The sequence below is a fragment of the Antrostomus carolinensis genome, unplaced genomic scaffold (genome assembly GCF_000700745.2).
Source record: "Antrostomus carolinensis isolate BGI_N321 unplaced genomic scaffold, ASM70074v2 scaffold8601, whole genome shotgun sequence".
Lineage (NCBI taxonomy): Eukaryota > Metazoa > Chordata > Aves > Caprimulgiformes > Caprimulgidae > Antrostomus > Antrostomus carolinensis.
In genome coordinates, this window is record NW_010293452.1 from 1,958 (window position 1) to 29,947 (window position 27,990).

The 27,990-nt window shown below is 39.8% G+C and overlaps 1 protein-coding gene across 1 annotated transcript in view; it reads right to left on the reverse strand.

The window, feature by feature from the left end:
- Positions 1–1,863: 1,863 nt before the first annotated feature.
- Positions 1,864–27,990, reverse strand: part of LOC104519260 (round spermatid basic protein 1-like protein) — a gene marked incomplete at both ends in the record, with an annotated part of 31,159 nt that continues 5,032 nt past the window's right edge. Inside the window, 4 exons of the mRNA XM_010177269.2 lie at positions 1,864–2,031; positions 6,164–6,306; positions 6,495–6,632; positions 19,558–20,201. Coding sequence (XP_010175571.2) covers positions 1,864–2,031; positions 6,164–6,306; positions 6,495–6,632; positions 19,558–20,201 — 1,093 coding nt within the window. The remainder of the gene's footprint in view (positions 2,032–6,163; positions 6,307–6,494; positions 6,633–19,557; positions 20,202–27,990) is intronic.

A 27,990-nucleotide genomic window follows, 5' to 3' on the forward strand; every position in this document is an offset into this window, starting at 1 on the left:
TTGTTTCCTTTAAAATAAATCTACCCACAGCTTACAAATTATGGTAGAGCTAATATCTGAAATTATTTTAATGTGTTACATTAATTAATGATGCTTCATTATCAGAAGCTCTGATTAGTTCTCTTCATGTAAGTACAGTGAAGTGGCTTTTTGAAATTATGAAGAAAAGTGGAAAGGGAAAGGAGAAATTATCATTGAGGTCAAATCAAGTTTGAAATACATAATTTGTATTGTGTTGTTACATATTTTCCTCCTCTACATATGTCAGTCCCAAATTTGTTATTCTGTATTAAAATGTACATTTTCAGTCCTTACACTGAAGTGAAATGCTGGTATTTCCCCCTTTCTTTTGTCCCTAAACTGAACTACTTCCAAGTTTGTTGGGCAGTTTTGCCTATTTTCAGATCACTTTTTAATCTACATAATTTTTATTTTGATTAATTCTATTTATTTTTTCAAGTTTAAAAGGTGTTTTAATGGAAGTTGAATAGACACCCTTTTCCACAAGTTCCAGTGTGTCAGAGAAGATGATGGTTTAGGTCTGAAAGCAAGAAACCTTATTTTTAGAATGTAAATGAACATGTCATTATTTCCAAGGGAGGACCTTGTTATGAAGATACAAGATGAAAATGGGAAGTTCCCACAGACATTTAAATTACTATCAACTTAAATTCTTATTAATTTCCACAGGCATGCAAGTTTGGGGAGTAGGGTTTTGTTTTGTTGGTTTTTTTCAGGTATTTTTTGTTTGGTTTGTGTTTTGTTTGGTTGTTTTTTTTTTTTCCCTTAGTCTTTCTTTGATAAAGCTTTGAGTTTCTATTTCTCTCATACATGCAAAGTGTCACTTAAAATAATTAGATCTACACAGTATCTCAGCTCTTGCCCAGCTACCCTGCTCAGTCTTAATTTATTCCAGCTTCTCACAATCAGAGCAAGCAGGAAGTTTAAAGTTCCAGCTCTCATCAGCCTGAAGAGGAAGCATACTGCAAAACCTCAGAGCCCAAAATAAAAACACATTAACAGCTGAACAATCCAGCTCTTCCCCAAAGGCAGTTATTCAATTTTTTTATCTCAATGAACTCATGCACTAGAACACTAGAAGTTTGCATAATTTCATCTAAAGGGAATTCACTCTTCTAAATTTTAGACAGATTAAAGAGCAAAAGGTGTTTTTAGTGTTTATCTATGCAAAGGTAACCTCCAAAACTAAGGTCATTCTCCCAAACCAAGGGCAGAAAATCCTGAAAAATGCTTCTCAGATCTAGGCCAGGAATCCCATATGATTATGGGGTTTTTATTTAGCCAAAATGTAAACAGCTTCAAAAGAGATACACTAATTTCCTGAATCTCATATGGGAATTCCAAAGATAGATACCAAAGAATATCACACAACCTCCTCCTAGGTGATCTACCATAAGTAAATCGGGGTTCTAACAGCCATGACTGAAGCAGAAGAACAAAAATTCTGCTCATCTCCAGACAACACAAAGAACTGCCAAAGAATCTTCATGTGCACCCTTAAGGCAGAAACTCAGGTCAGTCTGTACACACTATTTAAAGCAAAACAAAATGTAAAGTGTTTTTACATCTGACTAACTCAGTCACACCAACTCAATTATAGCTATTAAACTGTCATTGCAAGGCACTTTTCTAGTTTCAACCACAGAGCAAAAGTGCACCCAATCTAGCAGAGAGCAAACACATCTAGTCCATAGAGAGAGAGAAAAATAAAAATTCCTGTATCTACTAAGTCTTCATTTAATCTCTAGATTAACCTATTCTGTGCACCTTCTACCACTTATAAATGGAAATTCAGGCAAATATTTTTCAAACACCTTGGTGAACAAGTCAATCAACACATACCACTCTCCACAGTGCACAGCCTTCAATACTCCCACAGCAGCTGTAGTCTGTCGTTCAAAACCTTGTCCTATATGATCTGCATGGGCTCGTGTCCGGTCTTCAAATAGCATTTCACGGGGTTCACTGGTTCGAGGTAGGTACTGCAAGTTTTTTATTTCATTGGTAGTTCTGTATAAGAAAAATAATATTAGCAATATAGCAATTTTTCTTAATTACCTAATATCCACCCATAGCCAATAGGATTATTTTTCTCATTTCAGTGAGAACTTACAGTCAAATGAGAAAAACAGTAACACTGAGGACAAATTAAAATGGAATGAGGTACACAAAAAAATCAGAACACCCATGCAATAAAAAAAAGATAAAAAACCCCAAACAAACAAAAACCAACACCACAGTGTCAGGGCCCTGAGTGCACTAAAAGGCTCTGATGACTGAGCAGCCTCACCTCCAGCCTCCACCCACAAACCCTGACAAGGAGCCTAGGAGCTCTATTTAAGCCTGAGCCTGGGCCTTCAGTCCCAGCCCGAGCTATGTCACAGGAGCACTGGTCTTCACCTCAGCCAGAGGCGTACTGGGCCACAGACCTTCTTGCCTGCTTGACCTCAGGATGACTTTGTCATGATGGACCTGCCTGGCTTGACCTCAGACCTGCCCCATCACCACACACTTGCCTGACACACTGGAGTCTAGGCTGAATCTTGTCCCTAAACCCCAGGTCCACCCTACCTGCCTCTCTCAGGCGCTGTAAGACTGGGCCCTACCCTGATCAGTTCCTGGCAGGGAACTGCTGGCCTCTGTTGCTTCCTATTAGGTATACAGTTGTCCCTGAAGTTATTCTTCATCATTCTTTATCCTACCAAACCACTGTGCATGTAAATTTAGTTCAAAGTTGTAAAACTGGGAATGAAAAGCAGCAAAAGATTTCTCTCTTCAAGGTTTAATGAATGTGAAGGAAACACTGCAGAGCAGGAACAAAGCCACAGACCATTTCCTTGGCCACCTGGAGCCAACACTGTGTTACATATTTTTCCAAGAGCTGCTTATAATAATAGCATAGCTAAGGTTGGAAGGGACATCTGGAGAATGTGTAGTCCAACTTCCCCCACTCAACTAGAGCTGGTGGCTCAGGAGCATGTCTAGTCAAGTTTAGAGCAACATCAAAGACAGAGACTCCACAAGCTGTCTGTGCAACCTGTTCTAGTGTTCAGCCTTCCACACAGTAAACTTTTTTCCTCTGCTTATTTTAAATGGATTTTCTTGTAATTCAGTTTGTGCCCATTATCTCTGGTCATGTCACGAGGCACTGCTGACAAGAGTCCTTCTTACAACCTCCTATCAGATGCTTATACACATTTATATGATCCCACTGAGTTTTCCTTCCTCAAGAGTAAATCTCAGTTCTCCCATGCTTGCCTTTCATGTCACGAGATCTGCTCCAGTATGCCCATGCCTGTCTGGGACTGGTGAGCCAAGAACTGGATACAATACTCCAAATGTGTCTCACCAGTGATGAGCAGAGGGGAAGAATCATCTCCCTCAGCCTGCTGGCAGTGCTCCTCCTAATCTTGTCCAGGCAGCTGCTGACCTGTCAACCTGTCACTCACCAGGACCCTCAAGTCCTTCTCTGTCAGGCTGTTCTTGAGGCAGCTGAGCCCCATCGTGTGCTGGTGGCACAGGGTTATTCCTTTTACATGCAGGACTTTAAACATCCCAGTATTAACTTCATGAGTCCACTGAGCTGGCCCACTTCTACAGCCTCTCAAGGTCCCTCACAAGCAGCAAAACCCTGGGGTGCATCAACCACTCATTCCAGTTTCGTGCACACTCTGTTTCATGATGCCAGCCATTAATGAAGATGTTGAACAGCACCAGCACAAGGTATCAATGTCTGGGTTACTCGAGCAGCAACTGTCCTCCAGCTGGACTTGTGCTGATCAGAACCCTTTGAGCACAGCAGTTAAGCCAGTTCTTGACCCACTTCACTGTCCACCAATCTAGTTTGTCCTTCATTAATTTGTCTATTAGGATGTTATGGGAGACAGGGGTCCAGTATGGAAAGCCTTGCTTACATCAAGATAAACACCCCTAGCGCTCCCCTCACCCTGTGAGCCAGCCATTCTGTTGCAGAATGCTATCAGGTGGATAAGGCATGATTTCCCCTTTGTTAATCAATGCTAGCTACTCCCAACAGTCATCTTGCCCCTCATGCTTGAAATGGCATCCTTCCCAGAATGAAGGCGAGGCTGACTGGCCTATAGTTCCCTAGGTCTTGCTTCTTACCCTTCTAAATGACTGGAGTGACACTGGCTTTCCTCCAGTCCTCAGGAACCTTTGCCAATTGTCATGACCTTTCAGAGACAATCAGGAGTGGTCGTGCAATCATACTGTGTCTGTCTAATCTGTATGTCTGATGTGTTCCTTAATGTGATTCTCATCCACTGAAGGCAAGTAGTCCTTGCTCCAGACCTCCCTACTGTCTCCAGGACCTGGCACTTCTAAAGGTAAATCTCACCAGTAAAGACAAGGGCAAAGAAAGCACTGAGTATATTGGCCTTCTCTGTGTCCTTTGTCTCCAGGCCCTTTGTCCCATTCAGCTGATGCCTTACACTTTCCCCAGTCTTTCTTTTGCTGTCCACAGGCCTGTAGCAGTCCTTCCTGCTACCCTTCACGTCCCTTGCCAAACTCAACTCCAGATGGTCTTCAGTTTAACTGCATCCACTTCATGGTTGAGCAGTATCTCTGTACTCCTGAAGCACCGAACCCTGCTTCCAATTCTTCTATGCTCCCTGTGCTGGGTTCGGGGATGGAGCATTTTTTTTTTTGCTAGTGGGGGAAGGGCCACCTTGTGAGAGCAAAATCCTCTCCTGGCTCCAAGGCGGAGACCCCCCAGCCCAGGCTGGGCCAATGAGCACTAGAGAAACACCTCTGAGAATCCATATTTGTGAGGGGAAGGACTGTCCTGAAAAGAACTAGGTGGGAGTGAACCTGGAGGAGAGGCCATTGACCTAATAAAAGACGATCATTGGCCTAAACAAAGGACAGACAGACACAGAGAGAGCTTTGCTGCCAGAGGAAAGAGAAGGAGTGGGAAAAGACAGAGACCCACACCCAGTTCTACCGTATGGAGCAGAAGACAAAGTCCCCTGCAGCCCATGGAGACTCAACTGCAGAGCAGAGACCCCTGTGTAGGCCATGGAGGACCCCACACTGGAGCAGAGAGGCTGAGCCTGAGGGCAAGTGTGACTGGAACTGGGACCCCGAGAGCTGCTCGTTGCCAGAGCGGGGGTGGACCCCCCCAGAGTGGGAAGCTTTGGAACATCTTGTTCCTGGAATTTCATGCTGGGAAGAGCAGCAGAGGTGAACTGGTTGAACCTCCATTCCCTGCTCCCTGTGCTGCTGGGGGGGTGGAGGGGAAGGTAGAGAAATCAGGAGCAAAGTGATTTGAGCCTGGGAAGAAGGGAAGGGTAGGGGAAGATGTGGTTGTTATGTCTGGTTAGATGAATGGCAACGAATTAAATTGATTTTTCTTCCCCAAGTTTTGAGCCTGTTTTGCCCATGACCATAACTGGTGAGTGAGCCATCCCAGTCCTTCACTCCTAATCCCATGACCCCTTTGTTGTGTCTCCCATCCCATTTCATCGCGTGGGGAGAGTGAATGCAGGACCACATGGCCTCTCTGTGGGTTAAACCACCACATTCCCTTTTTATGTTCAAATTCTGAACAAGAGAACTCCAAATACGTAATTTCTCATGACACATAATATTCAAGTTCTGCAGAGGACATTCCAATGCTCTTAAGCTCGTACTTATACACAGTACCACAGCAAAGCTTAAAGATGTAATTTAATGTTGGTGGTGTCACCTTCCAGATGAGAGACAAGCCCTTAATCCTTGAGGTTTTTAAACATCCACTCACATTTAACAACAGGGGAATTAATTCCAGTCTCCTGGCATATATCAGGAGTTGTGTGCTTGTTCACATTTCCCTGCAGTTTTCACCTTAAACTCCTACTAAATCTCAAAAAATGACCATCACCTTACTCAGACAGACAGTAAACAACTTTAAGGAGAAAGGGAACAAAAAAAACCCAACCAAACAAAAAAGAAACACCAAACCACCCTCCCACCCCCTCCACATCCTTACAAAACAAAACAACTTAAGAGTTTATTTGGAGATGAAGATTTACGGAAGTTTGTACTAGGATATAGTATCAACCAGTAAAAGGTTTGGGATAAAATGAATTCATAGAGAAAGAATACTAACCAGACATTTATCAAGGAAAATAATTCAACATACCTCTTCCTTTTGAAAGGTGACTTTGGCATGTCAGCCACAGGGATCATCTGTTCTCCAGGACGTACCCACATAATAGGACCATCATCACTGTCTTTACGACTCTCTAATTTTAAACTAGAAAGTGTTCCCCATGGCAGTGTACACTAACAGGAAATACAAGCCACAATTTTAAAGTGAGTTACTTTAAAAACTTCTTAAAAGCAGCCTTTATCTGTCATGATTAGAACATTTATTAGACCACTAAGCAAGTAACACATACTCTGACTTCATTATAACAATATTAGGCAGTATATTGTCCCCTTTCTCCCAACCCACTCCCTTCTGTCCTTACTTTTAAGAAGGGTGATTCTTCCAACATATCAAGGAACTCAGGGAAGTAATCCCCCACTTCCTCATCAACTGCTCCAACCAGGCTGATCTGTCTCATTGGGCCAGCTCTATACGTACCATGAGAGTATGTTCTTTTTACCTACAAGTAGAATATGACAGCAAAAGTTACAGCAAGTCCACTAGCACTCAGTCTGCATTCAATAAGCACCTTTAATCTGCATGCTTATGTTTTCTGATCGATATTAGTCCTACATTTACTACAGTCTTCATATACTTAAGATTATGAAGTCAATTACTATGAACTCATCATCAAAGACAGACGTTCTTATTAAAGATACATGACACTTCTTATTTTATTTATTTTAAAGTCTGAACATAAGATAGAGTTACTATTGTGTTTCAAGAAAATGACATTCCAGAATGGTAACTGTGAAAAGCTAATAACATATGTTCTGCTCATCAACTAGTAATTAAGGATTCTTACCTAGAGTACTCAAGTCTAGCTGAATTTTTACCTTTTTTCTGTAACAGTCAGACAGACATAACCCTGAGTTACAACTAATTAAACTCTCAACATCTCCTCTGCTAATCATCCTCTCCAGTGTAGCCTCTGTGCGAGCACCTTAACTGGAGCAAAGACAAGGCCCGTAAAGAGTTAGTACAGGAAGAAAGAGAATAACAGTTATTCCTTCATTTTTGCTGTGTTGTGCTAACACTTTTCGTGCTCCCTTAACACTGTAAGGGCTGTAACATTCACCTCATGAAAAATTTTATCTTGAACTTGAACAAAAACACATATCATTATAAGTTGGGGTTTGTTTTTGGTTTTTTTTTCAATTATCTGATCTGTTGTGTTACCTCAACAAAACATGGGCATGAGACTGATGGGGATCACTTTCCCTTAAGCTTCCAATCTCCTATTTAACAGGCTGAAAGACACAGTGGTATTAATGGATGAAATATGACCAGATCAGAACAAAGAGAAGAGCAGATAGATTACTGCACAAACCAAGTGAGGCTCTTGCACTGCATCTCTAGACATTCTGCATCCAAAGCAAGACAAGAAAAAAAGATGCAAGGAAAAGTTAATGAAGTACTGCTAAGCTATGGTCCTCACTCCTAAAGATCATTAAAATTCCTAGTAATTATAGCAGTGCAGAGGAGAACTAGCAGCAGTTCCTGAAAACAGGACTAAATCATACAACATGGACCAATACTGTGCCCTTCTGAGGAGCTAGGCTAATGTAACCAGACGCATTCCAGAAATGCAGAACCAAATATTCTTCTTCAGATCACCTCAGTCATCATAGACACTCAGGAAATGAAGGACAAACTAAAATTAGGATTTTACAAAGTGTCTGAGCTAATGGAATGGCAAGTCATCACAGTCAGACTGAAAAGAGCCATACTGCCAGACAGTAGCATTTCCCTATTCCCCAAATCCTTACTCGTACATTCCTATAGCTTTTCTGCAAGGACAGCTGGTGATTTGGTGATAAGACATCAGAAAACATTCATTTCTGCTGTATCTGCACTGGCACAAAGCATCAGGAGTTCACACAACTACAGCACTGGGACAAGGAGGGACACTCACTTGTCATTGCTGGCTTACTGGATAGACCAATTCCAAAATACCTTAAAACCACTTTCTGAAGCTACAGACAGGCATAAATCTCACAGTTATTACTCACAGTTTACTGATAAACGTAATATGCAAAAGGATGTTTCTTCCACTGGCATAAGTAGCTTAGTATTCCAGCATTCCAGGCCAGGATATTAAGCTGCTCTTTTCATCCACTCCCCTGATTAAAGGGAACCAACCATTCTTCTGCTTTTTCCTTGCTTCCTTCTGCTACCAATACCATTCTCCCAAGTAACAAGTGATAGGATAAGAGGAAATGGCCTGAAGCTGTGCCAGGGGAGGTTTAGATTGGATATTAGGAAATATTTCTTCACTAGAAGGGTTCTTGAGCATTGGAACGGACTGCCCAGAGAAACACCATCCCTGGAGGTATTTAAAAAACATGTAAATGTGGCATGGTTTAGAGGTGGACTTGGCAGTGTTGGGTTTATGGCTGGACTTGATCTTACAGGTCTTTCCCAACCTAAATGATTCCGATTCACACAGCACACAATAAACTAGTTGTGGAATTACTCCAAGTGAAAACTCTACAACTTCCCCAAAAAAATACTAACTCAAGTTAAATTAGGAGAGGCTGTGAAGCTTTCAGTCGACTAACCCACCCATCTGGCTTACTTACATACCACTAGCTGCCGCCAGTGAAGCATAAAGTCAAAGTGTTTAAGTGCTAAAGGTGGACCAGTTCAGAAATTTCTTCTATATTCCCAAAAAGACCGTGTCACTGAAAATTAAAACTGAAAGATTATTGTCCATCCCAATTCACTCCTAGGTCTCCTGATCAGTTTTCCCCCCCTCCTCATTCAGCAGGTAGAACAGGTTCATTTTCAAGATCCAGCTTGGGAGAGGTGAAATACAAAGATAATGCCAAGAATGTCAAAGTTACAAATGAACACCTTCTTCTGCAACCATATTCAGAGTTGTGTAACTGGAAATACACAGACTGAGAGGTTTGAGTCCCTCAGAGCCGTGTGCTCACTCACCCCTCCTCAAAGGTGAGAGACACAGGAGGGAACAGGAACAGCAAGGAAACACATGGGTCCAGATGAAGGCAGTTTAATAAGTGAAGAAATGAGGAAAGTGAAGAAAAGAGGAAGAAAACACCAACTGGTATTTTGCACCACTCACCGTCTCCCACAAGCAGATCGATACCCAGCCAGTCTCCAAGCATTAACTACCTTCCAGACCAACACCCCAGCCCGTCCTACTCAGTTTTTTATTGCTGAGCATGATGTTCTGTGTCATTGAATATCCCTGCAGTCAATCTGGGTGAGCTGTCCCATCCATGTCCCCTCCAAACTTCTTGCCCACCCCAGCCGACTCACCAGCAGGTCCAGAACAGGGTAAGAGAGAAAGCCTTGACACTGTGCAAGTGTTGCTCAGCAATAGCCAAAACACCAGCGCTATCAACAGTTTTAGTCACAAATCCAGACCACAGCCCCATAACAGGCTGCTATGAAGAAAATTAACTCTAACCCAGTATAAACAGAATATAAATCCATGCTGGTGATGAAAGAGAAAGATCTACTCTCTCTTTTTCCCGTCTTTCCTACTAGCATTAGGTCTTTTGCAGATAGACAAGAAGCCAGCTTAGGGAACTGTTCTGATTTTAATCCACAAATTACCAGAAGAATTTATTTATTTTAGAAAATTATATAATTAAGAATTACATAAAAACATTAGCCATAAAGACTAATGCCTGGCAAGAAAGAACAAGAGGGAACCTGGAAGAGGAGGCAGCTTTTGGCAGTGAAAAGTGACTCCTATCTCACCTCTTCCATGGACTGGGTTATAGCATCTGAAACACTAGACTCTGGTCAGGGGTTGCTATTTAAATGACACTATCTTAGATTAGGCTAAGGAATTAGAAAAACATATATTAAAAGGTGAGGTCATTCTTAGAGGGAAGAACCAGCTAGCAAACAAAATTAATCTTCACTCACTCCAAAATAAGACTGCTACAAAGTAATGAATAGTGTGGAAACACCAAAAACCTTCTGTTGATGTCTGACCAAAGATAAAAGTGAAATTAATCCTCTTAAAGACAACAACAAAATAAATACTATCAATAGCATATTAGATAACATTTTCCTTTCCTTTTACTGTCAATATCCTTTGGCTGGTTTGTCCATAGGAAGAAGAAAAGATTCCTCTATATATTTCTAAACTCACAAAAACAATGCTAATGTACTAAACCCAGTACTACTTCATCAAATTATAGATCAAATTATGCACTGACCACAAATCAAATATTATACATCTTTTATAAGGTGATATTCTTGAATTTAATTTTACAGGTTACAGCATGACTACGTTTTTAGAATGTTACAAATTTGCTGAAATAAATAACTGGAAGAATCTAAATCCAGAATAAAAGAAGGAATTAATGACATGCAGTTCTTCTAGCATGTGGTCAACATGATCAGAATACACACACACACACACAAAAAAATCACCAATCAAATGCAGTATAACACAAGGGACAGGTAAAATAGACAGAAACATATAACCAAATAAATACAACACAGCCTAACTTCATTCTTCTCATGTAGCTTAAACCTGAAGTATGTCACCTAAAAACACACACAAAAGGAGACTGTCATTTTCTTGCCTCAAGGTAATGGAAAATTAAGACAGTGAAATCACCACTGAATTCAGAACTAGTAAAACTTGAGAATTACCTGCTTCTATGGCATCAACTGATTTTTAATGTAACTTAACTTGCTCAGTTTTGAGTAAGGAGTTCTAAAAAGCAAATGTTTTGGCATAAACATGTTAGTATTTAAAAGAATGTGATGACTGAATCTGAATACATATAAATATATTATACTGACAACAATATATTTGAGCAGTATCATCCTACAAACAGGAAATATTTTAGACACTGTATGTTAAAGCTGTTTCCATTTTCTGTTTGAAAAGAACACAAACTGGAAGGAAGAGTCCAGAGAAACCAAACATTTCAAGAGATTAATTTTAAAAATGTTAACTGGGGCAAGTCACAACTGAATTCCTATTTTTAATATAGTAGGGTTTTTTTCAGTTGAATTTCTATCATTTTCCTGCAAGAATTTAAAAAGCTTATATTTCTTTCAGTTTTTCAGCTTTAAAACCAGAAGTCTGGAAAAGCAGTCCTCAGACACACACAAAAAAAAATCCAAACCCACTGAACCCAAAACAATTTGAAGAAACCCACAAAGAAAGCCCCACCAAAGACCAACAAAAACAACAAAAACATTAAATCACCATAGAACTATGCTGGGAGATCAGACAGGATAGTTGGTTTCCATTTCACTACACGAGCTCACAAGCTGCACTTACACATTTGTATCTTAGAACTGAAAATGTCCAGCCTCACATTCACTGCTACTGCTCTGGATATGTTGTCTCAAACACTGTAATCATGAAGAGGCAACGGAGCATCCCTTCTTATTCGGTATATTTTGAATAAGTGACCAAAAGGTTTTCTGTTCCTTGTCAACTTTTTTCTTAAAGGCTTATGTATATTTTCAGTTCCAATGGGAACCAATGCTGAAGCATCAAAATTAAATTTCACTGAACAAATAATCATCAAAATTGTTCCAAGTTTAAAAATACTTGCCAATCTACTTGGTTGCTTTTTGCTTTTAAGCCACATGTATTTCATCCTACTTTTTTTTCTGTTTCCCAATTGGAAGTTTCTGGAAATGATTTTTACTGCAGTACAGTTCCACCAGTGTCCTTTTAGTACTATAATTTGTTTATCACTTCACATTTCACCTTGCAGTTCAAATCCCCAAATAATACAATGGATGGACAGACATTTTTAAAAGCAAGACAACCTGTTGTTCTGAATTCCAGTGACACCAAAACAGTGAAGCAGTCGACAAAGAATTAAAAAATAAAACAACCCTAAGAACAGAATCAATTGGATCCCTTCATTGAAAGGGATCTTGTGAAAGCCAAGCAGCTATTCTGCTCCTGTAACTCAGGATCTCCTATAACAAGGTCCAGGCTCAGATCCTGCACAAGCTGCCAGTACAAACCTCCAGAGTTTTGTTTAGGTTTAATTTTTTGTTAATACAGAATACATGACCAACAAGAGCAACATACAACTGTCATTTCATATTTATTGGTTGAAACTGTCAAGAAGCAATCTGGAAACATAACTATTTTCTAAATGGAAAACAAATGAGCATGTGTTGCCGATTTCTAATGTCATTCTATATGAACTGATTCTTTGTTCAATGCTATTCAATCAGTGAGCACTTTTTTTGCTTGGAAGACTGAAGGCTGCCATCATCTATCAAAGAACTCTCTTATACATTTAATAAAAAAAGAACGGGGCAATATATATGTATGTATATATACATACATATACAATGTATATGTATATATACATTTAACAGAGCTAAAATGCCATTTTTAATCGGGAGAGAAAAAAAGGGAAGAAGAAAGGAGGCTATACATTGGGAAACTTGTGTAATAGCAAGCAGTTGCTAAAAACTGGTAATATTTAACTAACCAAACATTCAAAAAGCTTAAAAGCAAGGAGTAAATTCTATTGAAAGCAAAATTCTACTGAAAGCTACTAAAACACAACTGAAGAGACACAGTTCCATTATGAAGAAGTCTTTCCAGAACACAGGAAAACAAAACAATACATGAAAATAGACACTGTACAAATCTCTAATGATAAGAAAATGATACATTAACCAGTTATTTCAGACTTTCTTTAAAGAACAATATTATCAGTGATTCTCCTCAAATACTACAAGAACAAATATTTTCAAGTAATTTCAAGTAGTAATTTCACAAATTAAAAAAGGAGTAAACAGCAAAAACCTCCCTGCAAAAGACAAACTTTTAACAGCTAAACAAGGAGGACAGCAAAGAGAAGATACTATTAAAAGGGGCTAAAAGAGAATTTGAATTACAAGCTCTGTGTCCAGAACTTTAAGAAGTGAGGACAACCACCCATTTGAAAAGTCACAACACAAACATGAAGTATCACATTTCTTCTGCTAAAGCACTTATGCTATTTTCAGTACTATCTGAATATCTAATGTCCATCACAGTTAACACTGGCAACATGGAATAAGTTACTTCAGAATGGGACAAAACAACAAATTACTTCTCTGAAGGTGCAAACTGCCTGCTGTTACAGAATGGGGCTGACTGTAATGCTGCACTCATCCTTGATCTACCTCTGGCATAGTAAATGAATATAATTTGATAACTCAGCAATAAAACCACGCAGTAGTAGGTTAAGTTTTCTGCTGGATTAACTAAATGAACTGGCACTGAGAAGCATCACAGCTTGGCACAAGAACACGCAGCTGGGAGGAAAGAAGCAATGGGGACATTCTCTTGTAGCAGCAACAGGTGCTAGATTGGCTCTGACAACTTGTCTAACTGCTCACTGAGCAGGGTAACACACAAGTGACTTTTTCTAAACTGAACAGGCTTAATCAGCATCCTCACATACCCTGCAGTACAAAGGCAGTAAGCTAAAAAGAAACAAAGCTTTAATAAATCAATGAGAACTCAAAACACAAACCAGATTCTTCAAAGCTTGTGATAGTTCCACTGGGCTAGCCCTTGGCCAGCAGCCAACACAGCCCCCCCACCCTCAGGGGATAGGGGAGAGGGCTGGGGGGGCAAGGAGTAGGAGGCTTGTAGGCTGAGGTAAGAACAGTTTAATAATAGAAATAAAAGAAAATTTAAAACAACACTAATATTAAAATAGTAGTAATAATAACAGTAATAAAATATACAAATGAGTGACACCCAGTGCAACTGCTCACCACCTGCCAGCCAAGCCCGGCCTGTTCCCAGATAACGATCCTGGAGGACCGACAATCCCGAACTGAAACCGCAATCCTGGAAGAGTGAGAGCCCGAGCGAAAGCCAGAGAGAATCCCACCCCCCCTTTCTGGTCAGCCCCGGATAATACACTAAACATGACGGGATATGATATGGAATATCTCACTGGCACATCCAAATGCCAGTCTGGGGGTTTGCTATTCACTGCGCTTCCCCCTCCCAGCCCTAATGCAGCTGTGAAGCAGCCAAACACGGTGGCCTTGAGCTCCAGCAGCAACTCATAACATTGGTACTTTTATCAATGATGTCCTCGTAACAAGTCTTGCACTGAAACCAAAACACAGCTATTCTAACTACTAAGAAGAAAATTAACTCTATCCTAGCAAAACCAGAACAAAGCTAAAGAAGACAAAATGTATCATCTTAAACAAAAAGGTGTCAAGAGAAGCAAGACACTGGAGAGTTAGAGATCATTTAGTCTAGCTTCAACTTTCAGAAAAAAAGTTAGCTAGATACTCCTGTCCCAACCACCTAGAAAATAAGATGGTAAAAGCTAATAAACGTGGACATGTGTATTGTGTACAAGTTTGCATGGCAACATTGTGGTAGTGGGGGGAGCATAGGGGTGGCTTCTGTGAGAAGCTGCCAGAAGCTTCCCCCATGTCCAACAGAACCAATGCCAGCCAGCTCCAAAACAGACCCACCACTGTCCTAGGCTGAGCCCATCAACAACAGTGGTAGGGCCTCTGCGATAGCATAGCGAAGAAGGGGAAGAGAAAAAAAACACTGCACAATTGCAGCCAGAGAGAAGATGTAAGAGAAACAACTCTGCAGACACCAAGGTCAGTGAAGAAGGAGGGGGGAGGAGATGCTCCAGGCACCGGAGCAGATTCCCCTGCAGCCTGTGGTGAAGACCATGGTGAGGCAGGCTGTCCCCCTGCAGCCCATGGAGTTCCATGGTGGAGCAGATGTCCACCTGTAGCCTGTGGAGGGCCCCACGCCGGAGCAGGTGGATGGCTAAAGGAGGCTGTGACCCCATGAGAAGCCTGCGCTGGAGCAGGTTCCTGTCAGGACCTGTGGCCTGTGGAGAGAGGAGCAGACGCTGGAGCAGGTTTGCTGGCAGGGATTGTGACACCGTGAGGGGGCCCACGCTGGAGCAGTCCCTTCCTGAAGGACTGCACCCCATGGAATGGACCCAGGCTGGAGCAGTTCATGAAGGACTCTAGCCTGTGGGAAGGACGCAGGTTGGATAAGTTCATGGAGAACAAGGTCTTTGATAAACTGGAAAAGGGATCTCAATACATAGGATATAATTCTACTAGAATAAAAGCAAAGAACTGCACTCAGATATATATGACTAACTGCATAAACATGAAAAGGGGAGTAACTAACTTAGTAGGAGCTGCTGCTACAGCAGATCACAAACTGCTCCGAAAAAGGCAGGAATAGATAACAAAGAGCAAGAATTTGCAAAACACTTAAGCAATCTTCTCATACTTGATAACAATGCACTATGCAGACACTGTCCATTTTCCATACTGTATTTTAAGAAAAATAAGGATGACTGGAGATAACATAAGAGGGGAGCAGTAAGACTGATAATGCTGAAATAACTCCAATTACTTAATCTACGCAGGGGAGGAAAAGGAGCTGTTAAGCAATCTTCAAATACAGAGAACACTGACAGAAAAGCACAAACTGCCTCATCCACTAAAGATCAGAATAAAAGGACAGCAGAAGGATTGAGATAAGAGGACAAACAATAAAAAAAAAAGATTGTTCAATAGATTTCTTTGGGAATGTGGAATCACTTAGAGATCTCCAGCAAACACATTTGTCAGATACAGCTTAAAATCAGTCAATCTTGTCTTGAAGCACAGGAATTGTTGGGCATTGCTCAGCATTTTACTTCACCTGTACTAAGAAGTTGCCCCTGGGACAAGACTGAAGCACAGTAAAAATCAATCCACTAAGCACTGTTATGGTTAAACATAAGCAGGCACCTTTGGGGTTTTAGCAAAGCAATAAAAATTCAGGCTTGCCCAGCATGAGGACACAGTAATGGTTCAAAATATTAAACAACAGCACTAAATACCTTAGCTGAAGTAATGTAAGCTGCAAGTAGTGGCAAAAGCTCTTTATTTACATTCTTTGAAATCTTCATAAGAGCCTGACAAGTCAGGTCCATAGCTATCAGGTAACTGATGCAGTTGTTGCCATCTACACAAGTGATGGAACCCAGGGGGTCACCTACAGTGGACAGTTTTCCACCACCTGAAAGAGTGACTTACTGGCTACAGGGATACCCAGACTAATTCCATGTTGCCCAACAGTTCACAGAAACGCAGTTATGCCACTAACATAAAAAAACTTTAAGAATTAAGGAGTATTTAAACTTCTGTTCCAGACAGGTGATTAAAACCTCCCCAATTCCTTTCCCCTCAAAATTTAAAAACCAACGTTGAGACAGAACCAGTTCCAACACAAACTCTTCTCCCCTGTGCCTGCTGTAACTATTCTCACAAGCTTCTGCCTACTTCTGATCTCCTAACAAGGGAAACCATATTAGTTCTGTCTGACACAGGTGCATTGGGAAGCTCAGAGGAGTTCATTTTCAACTCTACAATTGTGAAAACTAAGTACATTACTCAAGAAATACAGACTTTTACAGGCAGACTAAGAGGACTCCAACAGTTTTGATTTTGCCAACAGAATTTACTGTTGAATCCGCCTCTTACCACAGAACTCAGTGACTTTAAAATATGCATTACTTAAGACAAACAAGAAAAAAACCTCATCTGCCACAAAACAGGAGGTGGAAGCTTATTGAAAGAATCAACTTGAGAAATAACTGACAAAATACTCTGTAATATCTTTCATTTCAGGCTTAGTTCATGCTTTTCATTATTTTTTATACTTTTTAAGATCTTTTTAAATACTTATATTTGTCAGATTGATTACATGTCCTACAAAAAGTTCTCAAAAACAACCAAAGAACCTCATGTACTAAAGTAAGCCTCATTTCGGTGTTTTAGTTAAGATCACCAAAGCAATACCCAAGTTTCTTAAGGCTAAAGAAGGCTTAGATATTCAAAGCAGACTTGATAAAACTAAATTCCTACTTAGACATCAGAAAACAACTGATGTCTCAACTGAGACTATACAACAACTGTTAGACATTGCTCAGGCAGCTCAGGGAACACCAGGGAACACAGCAGCACAGAGCTTTTGCAATGTAGGGACGGAAAATTACATTTAAAATTTCATTAAAATATATTGAAACAGCACATTATAATCCCTTTAAGATTCACACAGAACTCAATGAGACAGGAGCATATTATCAAGCTGCACAAAATGTAGCAAGTTATGCAATCATTTAGTACCTTTTATAAAGTAGGTAGAAGCAGAAAGCTAAAAAAAAGAGGCAACTGGTACTAACGAATCAGGCAGGAATTTACACAAACACAGAAAAGTTACAGCTGAAGGTTAAAACCACAAAATTCACAACTCTGATTCAAAAAGGTCTTGTCATGTCCCTGGAGGATGAGCACTCCGACACAGTATCACAATGACTAGGAAGGAGTATAAGACCCTAACAGACATCTTTGATACTGGCCCCAGTCAGAAAGGAGAATACTAAGCTAATAAAACCTTTCAAATGTATCAGACCACCTGAGTAAGACAAAATAAGCAGCCAGAATAAGACAAAAAAAAAAAAAAGAAATAATAAGGGAAAATAGAATCAATAACTAGGCAATCAAGTTACTGACTTAAATACTGCAGGAAGGGGAGAGATGCTGCAGAGAAGACAATATGAATAAGTCTGGTGATCGCCTGTATACATTATTTATACACACTGCACCCTTTATGGTATCAAAAGCACAGGGAGCCAAGTGCTTTCTGTCTAGTAACCAAACTCTGACAGGTGATAAAATGCTACAAAAACAAACTAATCGAAAAACTGAGAGAAAACAAAGTAAAAGAAGATATCAGAGCTAAACCTCCAGCCAAGTAAAATATGGCATATAAAACAGACTATGAATTCTCTCTCTGTTCCCACTTCACGTACGGAAAAATGGGAAATTATGATCGCAAAACCAATGACCACAGGACTGATTTAACTACAGATATTAATGATAACATTGTAATACCAAGTTAATCCATCCTTTCAGTAAAATAATTCCATTATAACTCACAAAAATAAAATCTGGGCTTTTCTTAACTATTTCTTTAGGGTAGATACTAGTACACACCTATGCTCATATTAATGCTGCCCAGAACAACAGGCTGGACTTAAAGAACAAACTTACAAGCCACATACAGCCTTTTTATATAAAATGACTTAAGACAGAGCAGCTCTAGGTAGCTGCCCATAATATACTCTGATTTTAACTATTAAAGTTATGATCCAGTTTACATACTGAAAAAAAAAAAGCAGTTAATATAGTCTATAGAATATTCATATTCCATGGCAGTGGATGTTTTCTTAACTAGTACTGCAAATGTTCTCTTGTAGCAACGTTTCAGTTCTGCATATTCTTGTGGAAAACAAACATCTGAAATGTTTCAATAAATGCAATAGTGTTCCATGCAAATGTTTATGTAGCCAAAGAAAAAAAAAGCACGTTTTTTATCAAAGATGACAGTATAACTTACACTTGAACTCATCATAATTGTCTAAAGTGAAGACTAAAATAGTTTAAAAGGTGTTACATACAACATCTAAATTCACAAGTAGGGCGTTAAACAGGCAATTGCGAGTTAAAGTTGATACAATGAAAAACAGCATTGAGTCTCCTCATAAAATGTTTCACTGAGATACCGTGTGGGTTTTACATAACACCTGCAACACCAAAGTGGCAATCCAAAAGTCAGATTATTTTTTTTCCCCCCTGAATTTAAAAGACCTGAAATATAACTTATGTGCAACAGTAATGTATCTTCTACAGCAAGTTAATAAATGGCAGAGGTGATGTTGAATCAGTAGCTGTTGTTACAAGAGTGTACAGTCATGTCTCTCTGGAAAATTAAAAAAAAAGGTATTCAAAAGCTGCCTGCCATTTTGCCACATAATTTAACAGCTTTCAAGAGAATTCAGCTAACTAGGGAAAAAAAGAAGGGGTAAGGACCAAATTAGGAGCTACATTAACCACCATTAAGTTCTCCTTTAAGGATGGATACAGAAGCCTCAAACTACAAATTAACCTAATTAACTGTGCTCTACACAGGTTTTACGTCCAACATTGTTTTAATGTATTAAAGCATTTCAGTTTTATGAAGAAGTTCACACAGATAAACTACAGTTCAGATGTCCAGACAGCTGCAGCGAAATAATTTTAATTCTTCAAAGCTCAGGGTTAAGCTTCAGCTACAGAAACAAATCCAAAGAAACCTACACACACACACACTTCCCCTCCCCCATAAAATCCAACTTTAAGTCTCAATTAATAGGCTCATTATCTTTAATACTGCAGAACTAACTTATTAGAGAATTCCCTTGATTCTAGTGTTCTGTGTCATCCACACAGCACAGCTAATAGTAACTGTATTCTAAAAAACCCATTCACAGTTGTTTGAAACCATTATATGACTTTAGAAAGTAAAACATATAACCTCTTACCTGAGCATGAAAATTTGACATAGTCGTTGTCTCTATATCTTTCTTTCCCAAAATCTCCATTTTCACTGGTGAATTGGGAAAATTAAACGAAAAGTAGTCTAAAAAGTCAGGTAAATAAGTAGCTGCCCCATGAACAATACCCATTACATAGTAAGCTGCACAGTTTTCATTTTCACTAAAAACCAGACCCACAAACTCTTCTGCAAATCTCTCCATCTCCACAGGAGATAAGTGGGAGAGTTCATTACTGTAGGCATGGATAACTGATGCACCTCCGTTAGGCTGGTGCTCAATATGAATCAGCTGTTTGAACTCCAATGTGTCCAACCTTTTGAGTTTATTTTGAACCCGTGGCTCCTTTAACGAGACAAATGGAAACTCACTGTTCTCTGGTATCTTGGACTCACAGTCCTTCTTGGGATCCATATTTTTCCCATTGAAATCCTTAAGATGATCATCTATGATGCCTTTGGCTTCCTGATCCTCAATATCAGAAACCAATCCTGAGCAGATGGTCTGAATGGATTTGCTGTACATTTTTGGACGCTTCCTCTTCTCGTTCTCTTTATGTTTCTTTTTCTTTTTCTTCTTAACTTTTTTAATCTGTAGCTCTTCTGCATTGGTTTTTGGTTTCTCCTTCCCACCTGTCAAGAGAAAAAAAAAAGATCTCTTAAGTATCTTCATATATAAAATATGTATTTAAAGATCAGGATGCAAAGTTACCAAAACCCTCACCACTGCACACAAAGACCAGAGACCAATACCAAGGGTCACAATGTGTATCTTGCTGAAAATGAATGCTAAAATACACCTGGCACGTTCATACATATCCTGGGCTGCATCAAGAGAAGCATGTCCAGCAGGTCAAGGGAGGTGATTCTCCCCCTCTATTCTGCTCTTGTAAGGCCCCACCTGGAATACTGCATCCAGTTCTGGAGCCCCCATCACAAAAGAGACAAGGAGCAGCTAGAATAAGTCCAGAGGAGACCACCAGGATGATCCGAGGGCTGGAGCACCTCTCCTATGAGGACAGGCTGAAAGAGTTGGGGCTGTTCAGCCTGGAAAAGAGAAGGCTCCAAGGAGATCTTATAGCGACCTGCCAGTACCTGAAGGGGCTACAAGAAAGCTGGGGAAGGACTTTTCATAAGGGCAACTAATGACAAAACAAGGGGAAATGGGTTCAAGCTGAAAGAGGTTAGGTTTAGATTAGATATTAGGAAGACACTGGAACAGGTTGCCCAAGGAAGTTGTGGATGCCCCCTCCCTGGAAGTGTTTAAGGCCAGGCTGGATGAGGCTTTGAGCAACCTGGTCTAGTGGAAGGTGTCCCTGCTGAAGGCGGGGGGATTGGAACTAGATGATCTTTGAGGTCCCTTCCAACCCGAACCATTCTGTAATTCTATGATATTACGACCAACAAATAAGCTGGGAAAAAAAAAAAGGAAATCACAAAAAAACAAGTTTCCCAAAGCTGCTTTTATGATGAGTCACAATCCTTAATCATACCCTTTAACTGGTCATCAGCAATTACTATATTAGAAAGTTCAGAGACATAAGACAGCTCTCAACAAATGTCGCCAAGCAAGGGGTTTACAAATGGTTAATGAGTATCAACCATCATGAGCAAGCCAAGATGTAACTGCCAGAACCTACCTTGTCAGATGGCTTTACATGGTCATTTTTCCAGAACCAAATAAACTTTGTTGAAATACACACAGAAGCCTATAAAAACTGACCCCATACTTTTTTTTTTTTAAAAAGGGGGGGGGCAACAAAACCATTCCCCCAAATACAAAACTAACTAAAAAACCCCCCAGCTAACCACCAAAAACCAAACCCTCACAAAACAAACTAGCTTCAAGCTTATATAATATGCCAGCTGAATTGAAAACAAACTGCAATGGCCTAAAGCCAAAAACTACTCATTTGGGGACATCACATTGAAATGATTCCCAAGGTAAACGTTCTTCCTTTTTTTAAAGCGTTTTTCTTCAAGTGCTTTTCAGGGGTTTTTCTGCAAGTAATAAACACAGTAGCAGAAAAAAAAAAAATCTGTCATTACACTGCCCTAAAATCTAGCAGTTAAAACCATTTCACAATTTCATAAATCAAATTACTGGGCATGTCACAGCACAAAATTATATTCACAAAAAGTGATTCAAGATCAGCAGGTTCCAACACAGAAGCTTAGTCTTGCAGTGAAATACACAATTTCTAAGTGATCTCAAATTCACAAGAGTTCGTTAACCAGTCACCACTACTATGCTGTCGGAGACCATCGCAATCCTCAGCAGGGAAAAAAAGGAAAAGGGGGTGGGGGGGAAAAAAAAGAAAAGGGAGTGAAATCACAACCATTGGTGCCTGGAATCACACACACCTGCTGACAACATTAAGAGGTTTGGATATGAAAGGTACAGAGATACTGGGAAGGAGAACAAGCAATTAAGACACTTGCCTCTGAGCCTCTTGAGGTTTGTGAGAGCAGTTACATACCTCTGGGGTTTCTGAAGTGGAGGCAGGTGAGCTAGTTATCCATCTACCTTCTATTTTCACATCTTGTAGTTGGGGAAGAAGTGCCCTGAGGTCACTCATTTCTTACTTAGCCTGAACAAGGAAGTGGGCTGTAGGATTTCTTAAATTAATCCACACAGTTAAGAGCTTTGTAGTTCTTTGTAGACTCCCCACTCTACATCAGATCTAACATAGCATCCTCCATGAGCACCATTTCACTTTTAGCAAAGTTCAACTGCTGAAAGGCACAGCATCCTCACCAAACTCCCTCCTTTCATTAGGTTAAATTTAATGTAAAACCAGCATGGGCCTCTGCAACAGGAGTGCTTCATCTGGTAGATGCGGTATTCACCATTTGTTAAAATCTTCTGCCACAAAAGTCTTTAAAGTGGGCATGGAAAAAACAGAGCAGCAATACTTTTACAACCAACCACCTCAACCTTAGAGGAGTCCTCAAAATAGTTTGCTGAGAGTGCCAGGGTACTTGAGCAATATGTCATCACCTGACAAAAATCACCTACCACTCACATTCTGGGGTATGTATTGTAATGGTGTCATGGCACAAGGTCCATTCAGGGGGAAATAAAAACAAATAAATGGTTTATGACAGTGGGACTTTCCATGTTATAGGCTTAGAAATCTCAATCCAAACCTCAAAATATGGACGACACAATAGACAATTTTTTTTCCCTTCTCCTGACCGCAGGAATATATAACTAGAGAGCATTCAAGAGTCTACGGGTGTTTCAAACTCTTAAAAATGCTTTAACTTACCATTTTAAAATTGTTTCACTCTAAACATGAAAATCTGTTACTATACTGACAGAAAATATAAAGAAGTCAAACATTTCCAGATACTGTATTAGTTGGAATATAGAAAATATGGAGTTATAGGACTGAATGCTGCAGCAAGGTGAGGCGGGGGAAGCAGGGGTTACCTATCAACCCACTTCACTTGTTCTCAAATGGAGCTCAGATTTTTGTAGGGACCAGTCACTCAGATCTGGGACTTCATGCATGGCAGGGAAAGGATGAGAATTTATATTCACTGGGGTACAATCAGCAGTAATATAACTGGCAATAAAATACAGCAGTTTCTAAGTTTAAAACAAGAAGCTCTCTGCTGTGGCAAGAGCTATATTACAGCTCTCATGCTTTAGTTTGTCTATAATGACCAAAAACAACCTTCAGAAGACTGAAGATCAGCATCTATACATCCTTGCTGGACATCCAGCTATTAAATTACATTCCATGATTACTAGTTGAAATGTGAAATGCTTACATAGAAGATGGGTATCAATCTATTACTGTGCAAAATTACCTTAAAAATTGTTGAATTCCATTTCTACAGTACAAGAAGGAAGATTACCTGATTTCCCCTTTCAATCTGTCCCATTCCCTGCCTTGGATTATATCTTCTGAGAAGTTTTACTGACTAACAATCAATTTAATTTGACTCCTCCTGTTATATGTGGTGGCTGGTTTTTTTACTCCATCACTTAGTGTATTTCACAGATGCAGCTATTAAAAAAAAAAACAAACAAAAAACAATGAACAAAACACCAGCCCGCTTTTAAAGTTACAAAACTACAACACAGGCTTCCTAGAGAGGTGATCGATGCCCCAAACCCGTCAGCATTTGAGCAGCATTTGGACAATGCCCTTAATATCATATTTAACTTTTGGTCAGCCCTGAAGTGGTCAGGCAGTTGGACCAGATGATTGTTGTAGGTCCCTTCCAACTGAAATATTCTATTCTAATCATCAGTAAACAGCACTCAAAAGAGCAAAGCCATTGTCTGAAAAGCAGTGTTGCTTTTAAGACAGAAATAACAACAAAAAACCCCAACATAACATACACCATTAAAATCAGACAGGAGGAATGTACATCAGTGTCAACTTATGTGATGTTCATATAAACATATCCAAAAAGGTCTGCACTCAAAACCAGCTGTAAGAACATGTTTTAGTTAACTTGGTACACACCTACATAAGTACTCAAAACCTTCTTGACAGGGATTAAGCTAAGACATTTTTAAAATGAAAAACATTCATCATTCTCTGTGTGTTTTCACACCATCTCCATGAAACCTTCAGAAGGGGGGAAAATAAAACTTCTTAAGCACAGGATAAAAATAATGCTTTTTCTGGTATCCAAAGTCCTCCTTCCAGCTTGAAAATATTTTTTCTGTTCATATTTAAATACAAATATTTTAATAATATAGACAGTTTTTACTTTTGATCATGGTCTATAAGGGTTATATCATTTACATATCATCAAGTTTGAAGTTCATCAGTACACGCTTTCCCAGAGAAGCTGCAAAAATGGTGTGCACAATTTGGAACCAAATAAACGCTTGTCAGCAGCCTCTCATCTCCGAACACAACTCTCTTCTCTTCCACAGAACTTTTTCTATCTCTGTATACCAAAAAGGATAGAACTGAGGACATTTTTAACTCTGAAACACCTGGAAACCAAGAGGACAACAATCACCGAAGGAACAAAAGGCTGTCCAACAACAACAACAAAACCCACAACAAGATTTACAATGGGAAGTAGCAGCGACCCTTGAACTGCTACTTGCAACTAGGAAGAGAGAGAAAAATCAAAATGGGCAGCCTCTATCCTTGAGAGACAAAATATGAACCCCTTCTTCAAGCATCTGAGCTTCTGATGCCACTGGAGAGGAAAAAAGCCTTAAAACACGGAAGTCAGAAGAGAGAGGCTCTAAATGGGATTTTTTTTTTTTTTCAAAACATTGCTAGAATTACAGACTTAAAAAAAAAAAAATATATATACCAACAAGAGTAAGACTTAGTTCTGCAAAAGCACTTCAAGCAGAAATTGAAAGATATTACTTCAAAATCTGATTAGTTGTTTTAAGCCTTTTTCAAATTCACACAAGTTTAGGCTACTGCATGCACAAAACAAATTCTGTCAAGAACACTATTTCATTTTCACACCAGCAGCAAACTACCTGCTTAGGAAAAAATTATTTTTAGGTACTTCAGACTTTATTTCATAGAGAAAATGATATTTTAATGTTAAATTGAATACTGAAAGACTAGAAAAATGTCAAATTAATAATTATTTGTTTGGTCTTTAGATGTGGATATATGATACAGCTGAGCAATCTCTCACTGCCACAGATGGGTCGAGTCCAACTCTCTCTGCCACTGCTCCTGGCACACAGTCCTACACCATTCCTGGTACTGACTGATGCTCATCTGACTGCACAGCAAATTGGCTTAACTTAATGGCTCAGCAGAAAACTACCCACTTTGCTGCTAGATCAGTGAACAGAATTGGTTCATGGCATTGTCAGACAGGAGCTAGAGCATGGAGACCACCAATAGCAGACAATGGGAAGCAGCAGAACCCACCCCTCATCCGTGGCAACAAACCACTTGATCTGCTTAGCTACACTGGCCACAAGACCATCTCTCTATCCCAAGCACCGAACAAGGCCAAATTTTTAAGGGTAAAAAAACCCAAACTTCGCGTGCGCACACACACACAACCTTAACACATATATGAGAAATGACAAAGTTACTAGCAAACCTAAACAGAAAGCTTCCTAACCCAAAAGCTTCAACTTTTACATTTAACATTAAAAAATTTATACAATTTCTCAGCTTGATTTTTTTAAAGGTAACACTATGGTACATTTGACTGTAATATGGATCAGACTACGAGGTCTTCCCTCTGTCCTTTACTACAGCACCACCCAGACACTCACTCTTATAGTGCCTGTTCCTAATACTGCTTTGACATAAACACATGCCCAACTTTAGAATATTTGTGTTCAATTATTTTAGCACACAGCCAAAGTTTTCCTAAGGAATACAAACACAAAATGTAAAACTGATTTCTAGAAGTATTTCTCAAAGCTTCAATAGAATTTCACAGAATGAGGAGGAGGCACATTTCTAGCCTAAGGCTTCTGCTCTGCTGAATTTCAAAGGTCCACTCTGAAGTAGGTGTTTAGAGCTGCTCAGAAGTTGCAAAGACTTCAATAGCAAAAGGAATTAGTTTGCTGAAATACTGGGATTGCTATCAGCAACGCCCAATAAAGTACTTTCATCTTATTTTTTTTTTAATTAGCTGTAGAGAGCAGAAACATGCTCGTTCAGTCACTCCTCTGCTGCACGTATCAAAATACTTCAAAGCAAACTGTGCTGCTTCTTCCAGAACCGATAATGCTGCTTTGACCCTTGGCTGACAGACACCAAAGGAGAACAGCTGCCTTCAGTGGCTCCCTGGGGCAGTAATCAAGTTGCCTCCCAGCAGATATACAGAATTTGGTGAAAACATAAGCAAGCAATCCAAAAGGCCAAAGATCCAAACACTGCACTACTGAGATACCCAAAGTAGCTTTGTTTTAAGCAAGATTTGGCAGCAATGCAGTGCTTGACAACTTATTTTACCTCAAGTAGTTACTATTGAGGCACACCCTCACAACCCAAAACCTTCAAGGCAGGTGTTTCTGAGAGTCTTCACCAGCTATCACAATAAAGGTGTGTACATACACACCCCCACCCCTGCTGGAAACTAACTTCAGCCAAGACAGTGGCCATTTTGAAGTGCATGGCATCTTCTGTCTCTGTGTGTTCTGACGCATTTAGACAAGCACAGCTACTGAAACACCTATGAACAAACAAAACATTTTTTCCACTGCATGATTCAGAAACACAAGACAAGTGAGAATTTTCACTGGTATTAAAAGTCTCTTAGTTAAGGTGAATCAGAACTGCTTTGGGACTCCAGGGATAACAGGGGCAGGGGGATGGGAGGAAAAATCCCAAGCACCCATAAACAGGACCTCTCCCTTTGTTCTGATGTTAGGAAGCAGCCTGAGCTCACACTTTATACTAGAGTGTAAAAGACCAAAGAACAGCAAATTTTTAATTTTGCTTCTGCTCTTATTTGCCTAGCAATATTGGCACGAGGATGGAATTACAGGACTTGCACTGTGTTTAATAAGAAATTAGAAGATTGGAAATGTGTGTTCATTCTGTTCATACATGCATCTACTCAGATCAGCAATAACAGAACTACCTCTAAACATTTTTTTAACCACCTTCTAAGCAAGTCAGGCCTTACATACCATAATACTTCTGCCACTGCATATATCTCTATGATAGGTAGACCCTTCAAGGTAACTCAGTAAATTTATTTCTTGTGGCACCACAATATCCCTGTCACTCACAGCACAGGACCTATTCCTAAGGACTGAGATTCAGAACTGTTTGAATTTTATGCAAAGAAGCCAATGCTCTGTTATTACAGGATGATACATACTTGTAATTTAAATTGATGCCAGACAGCCTGACCTGTGGTAACTACAGATTCCTTCCAAGTGTGAGTTTTCATGGGAAGAAAACTCAGAAATTACCTGAAGTACACGTTATGTTGTGCTTTGCCCGTGAGATGATTTGGTCTGAAATTTTACATAAGCAGAGGCCACAAAGCTTTTACTTCATCCAGTTGTTTCAACTAGAGCAGTGTTTCTCAACTTTGAGGTCACAGCCCTCAAAATTATTAGAGAGGAACTTTAGAAGTTTAAAAAAAACCCTCATAGTAATAACAATGCTAAATTGTTCTGCAGTGAGAGATCAGCCTGGCTATTCCCATCACCAGCTACAAAACATTAACTCTTTGGCTTGGTCCTGTACCAACTATCTCCTACCACAGCACTACAAGGTGCTCAGCTCAGCACTCTCTAGTAAGGGGAGAGGCAAGAAGTAACCTCCAATTAGTGATCTTCACTTGCTTCCCATAGTCCCACATGGCCAGACACACGACTCAAGCATTTTCTAGTATTCTCACTGTAATTCAAACTAAAGCTACTCACATATTATAAGTTTATGATGACTCAGCTCTGCTGAAGCTCTTTAAGCCAAGTCTTTTAACAGTCAACACA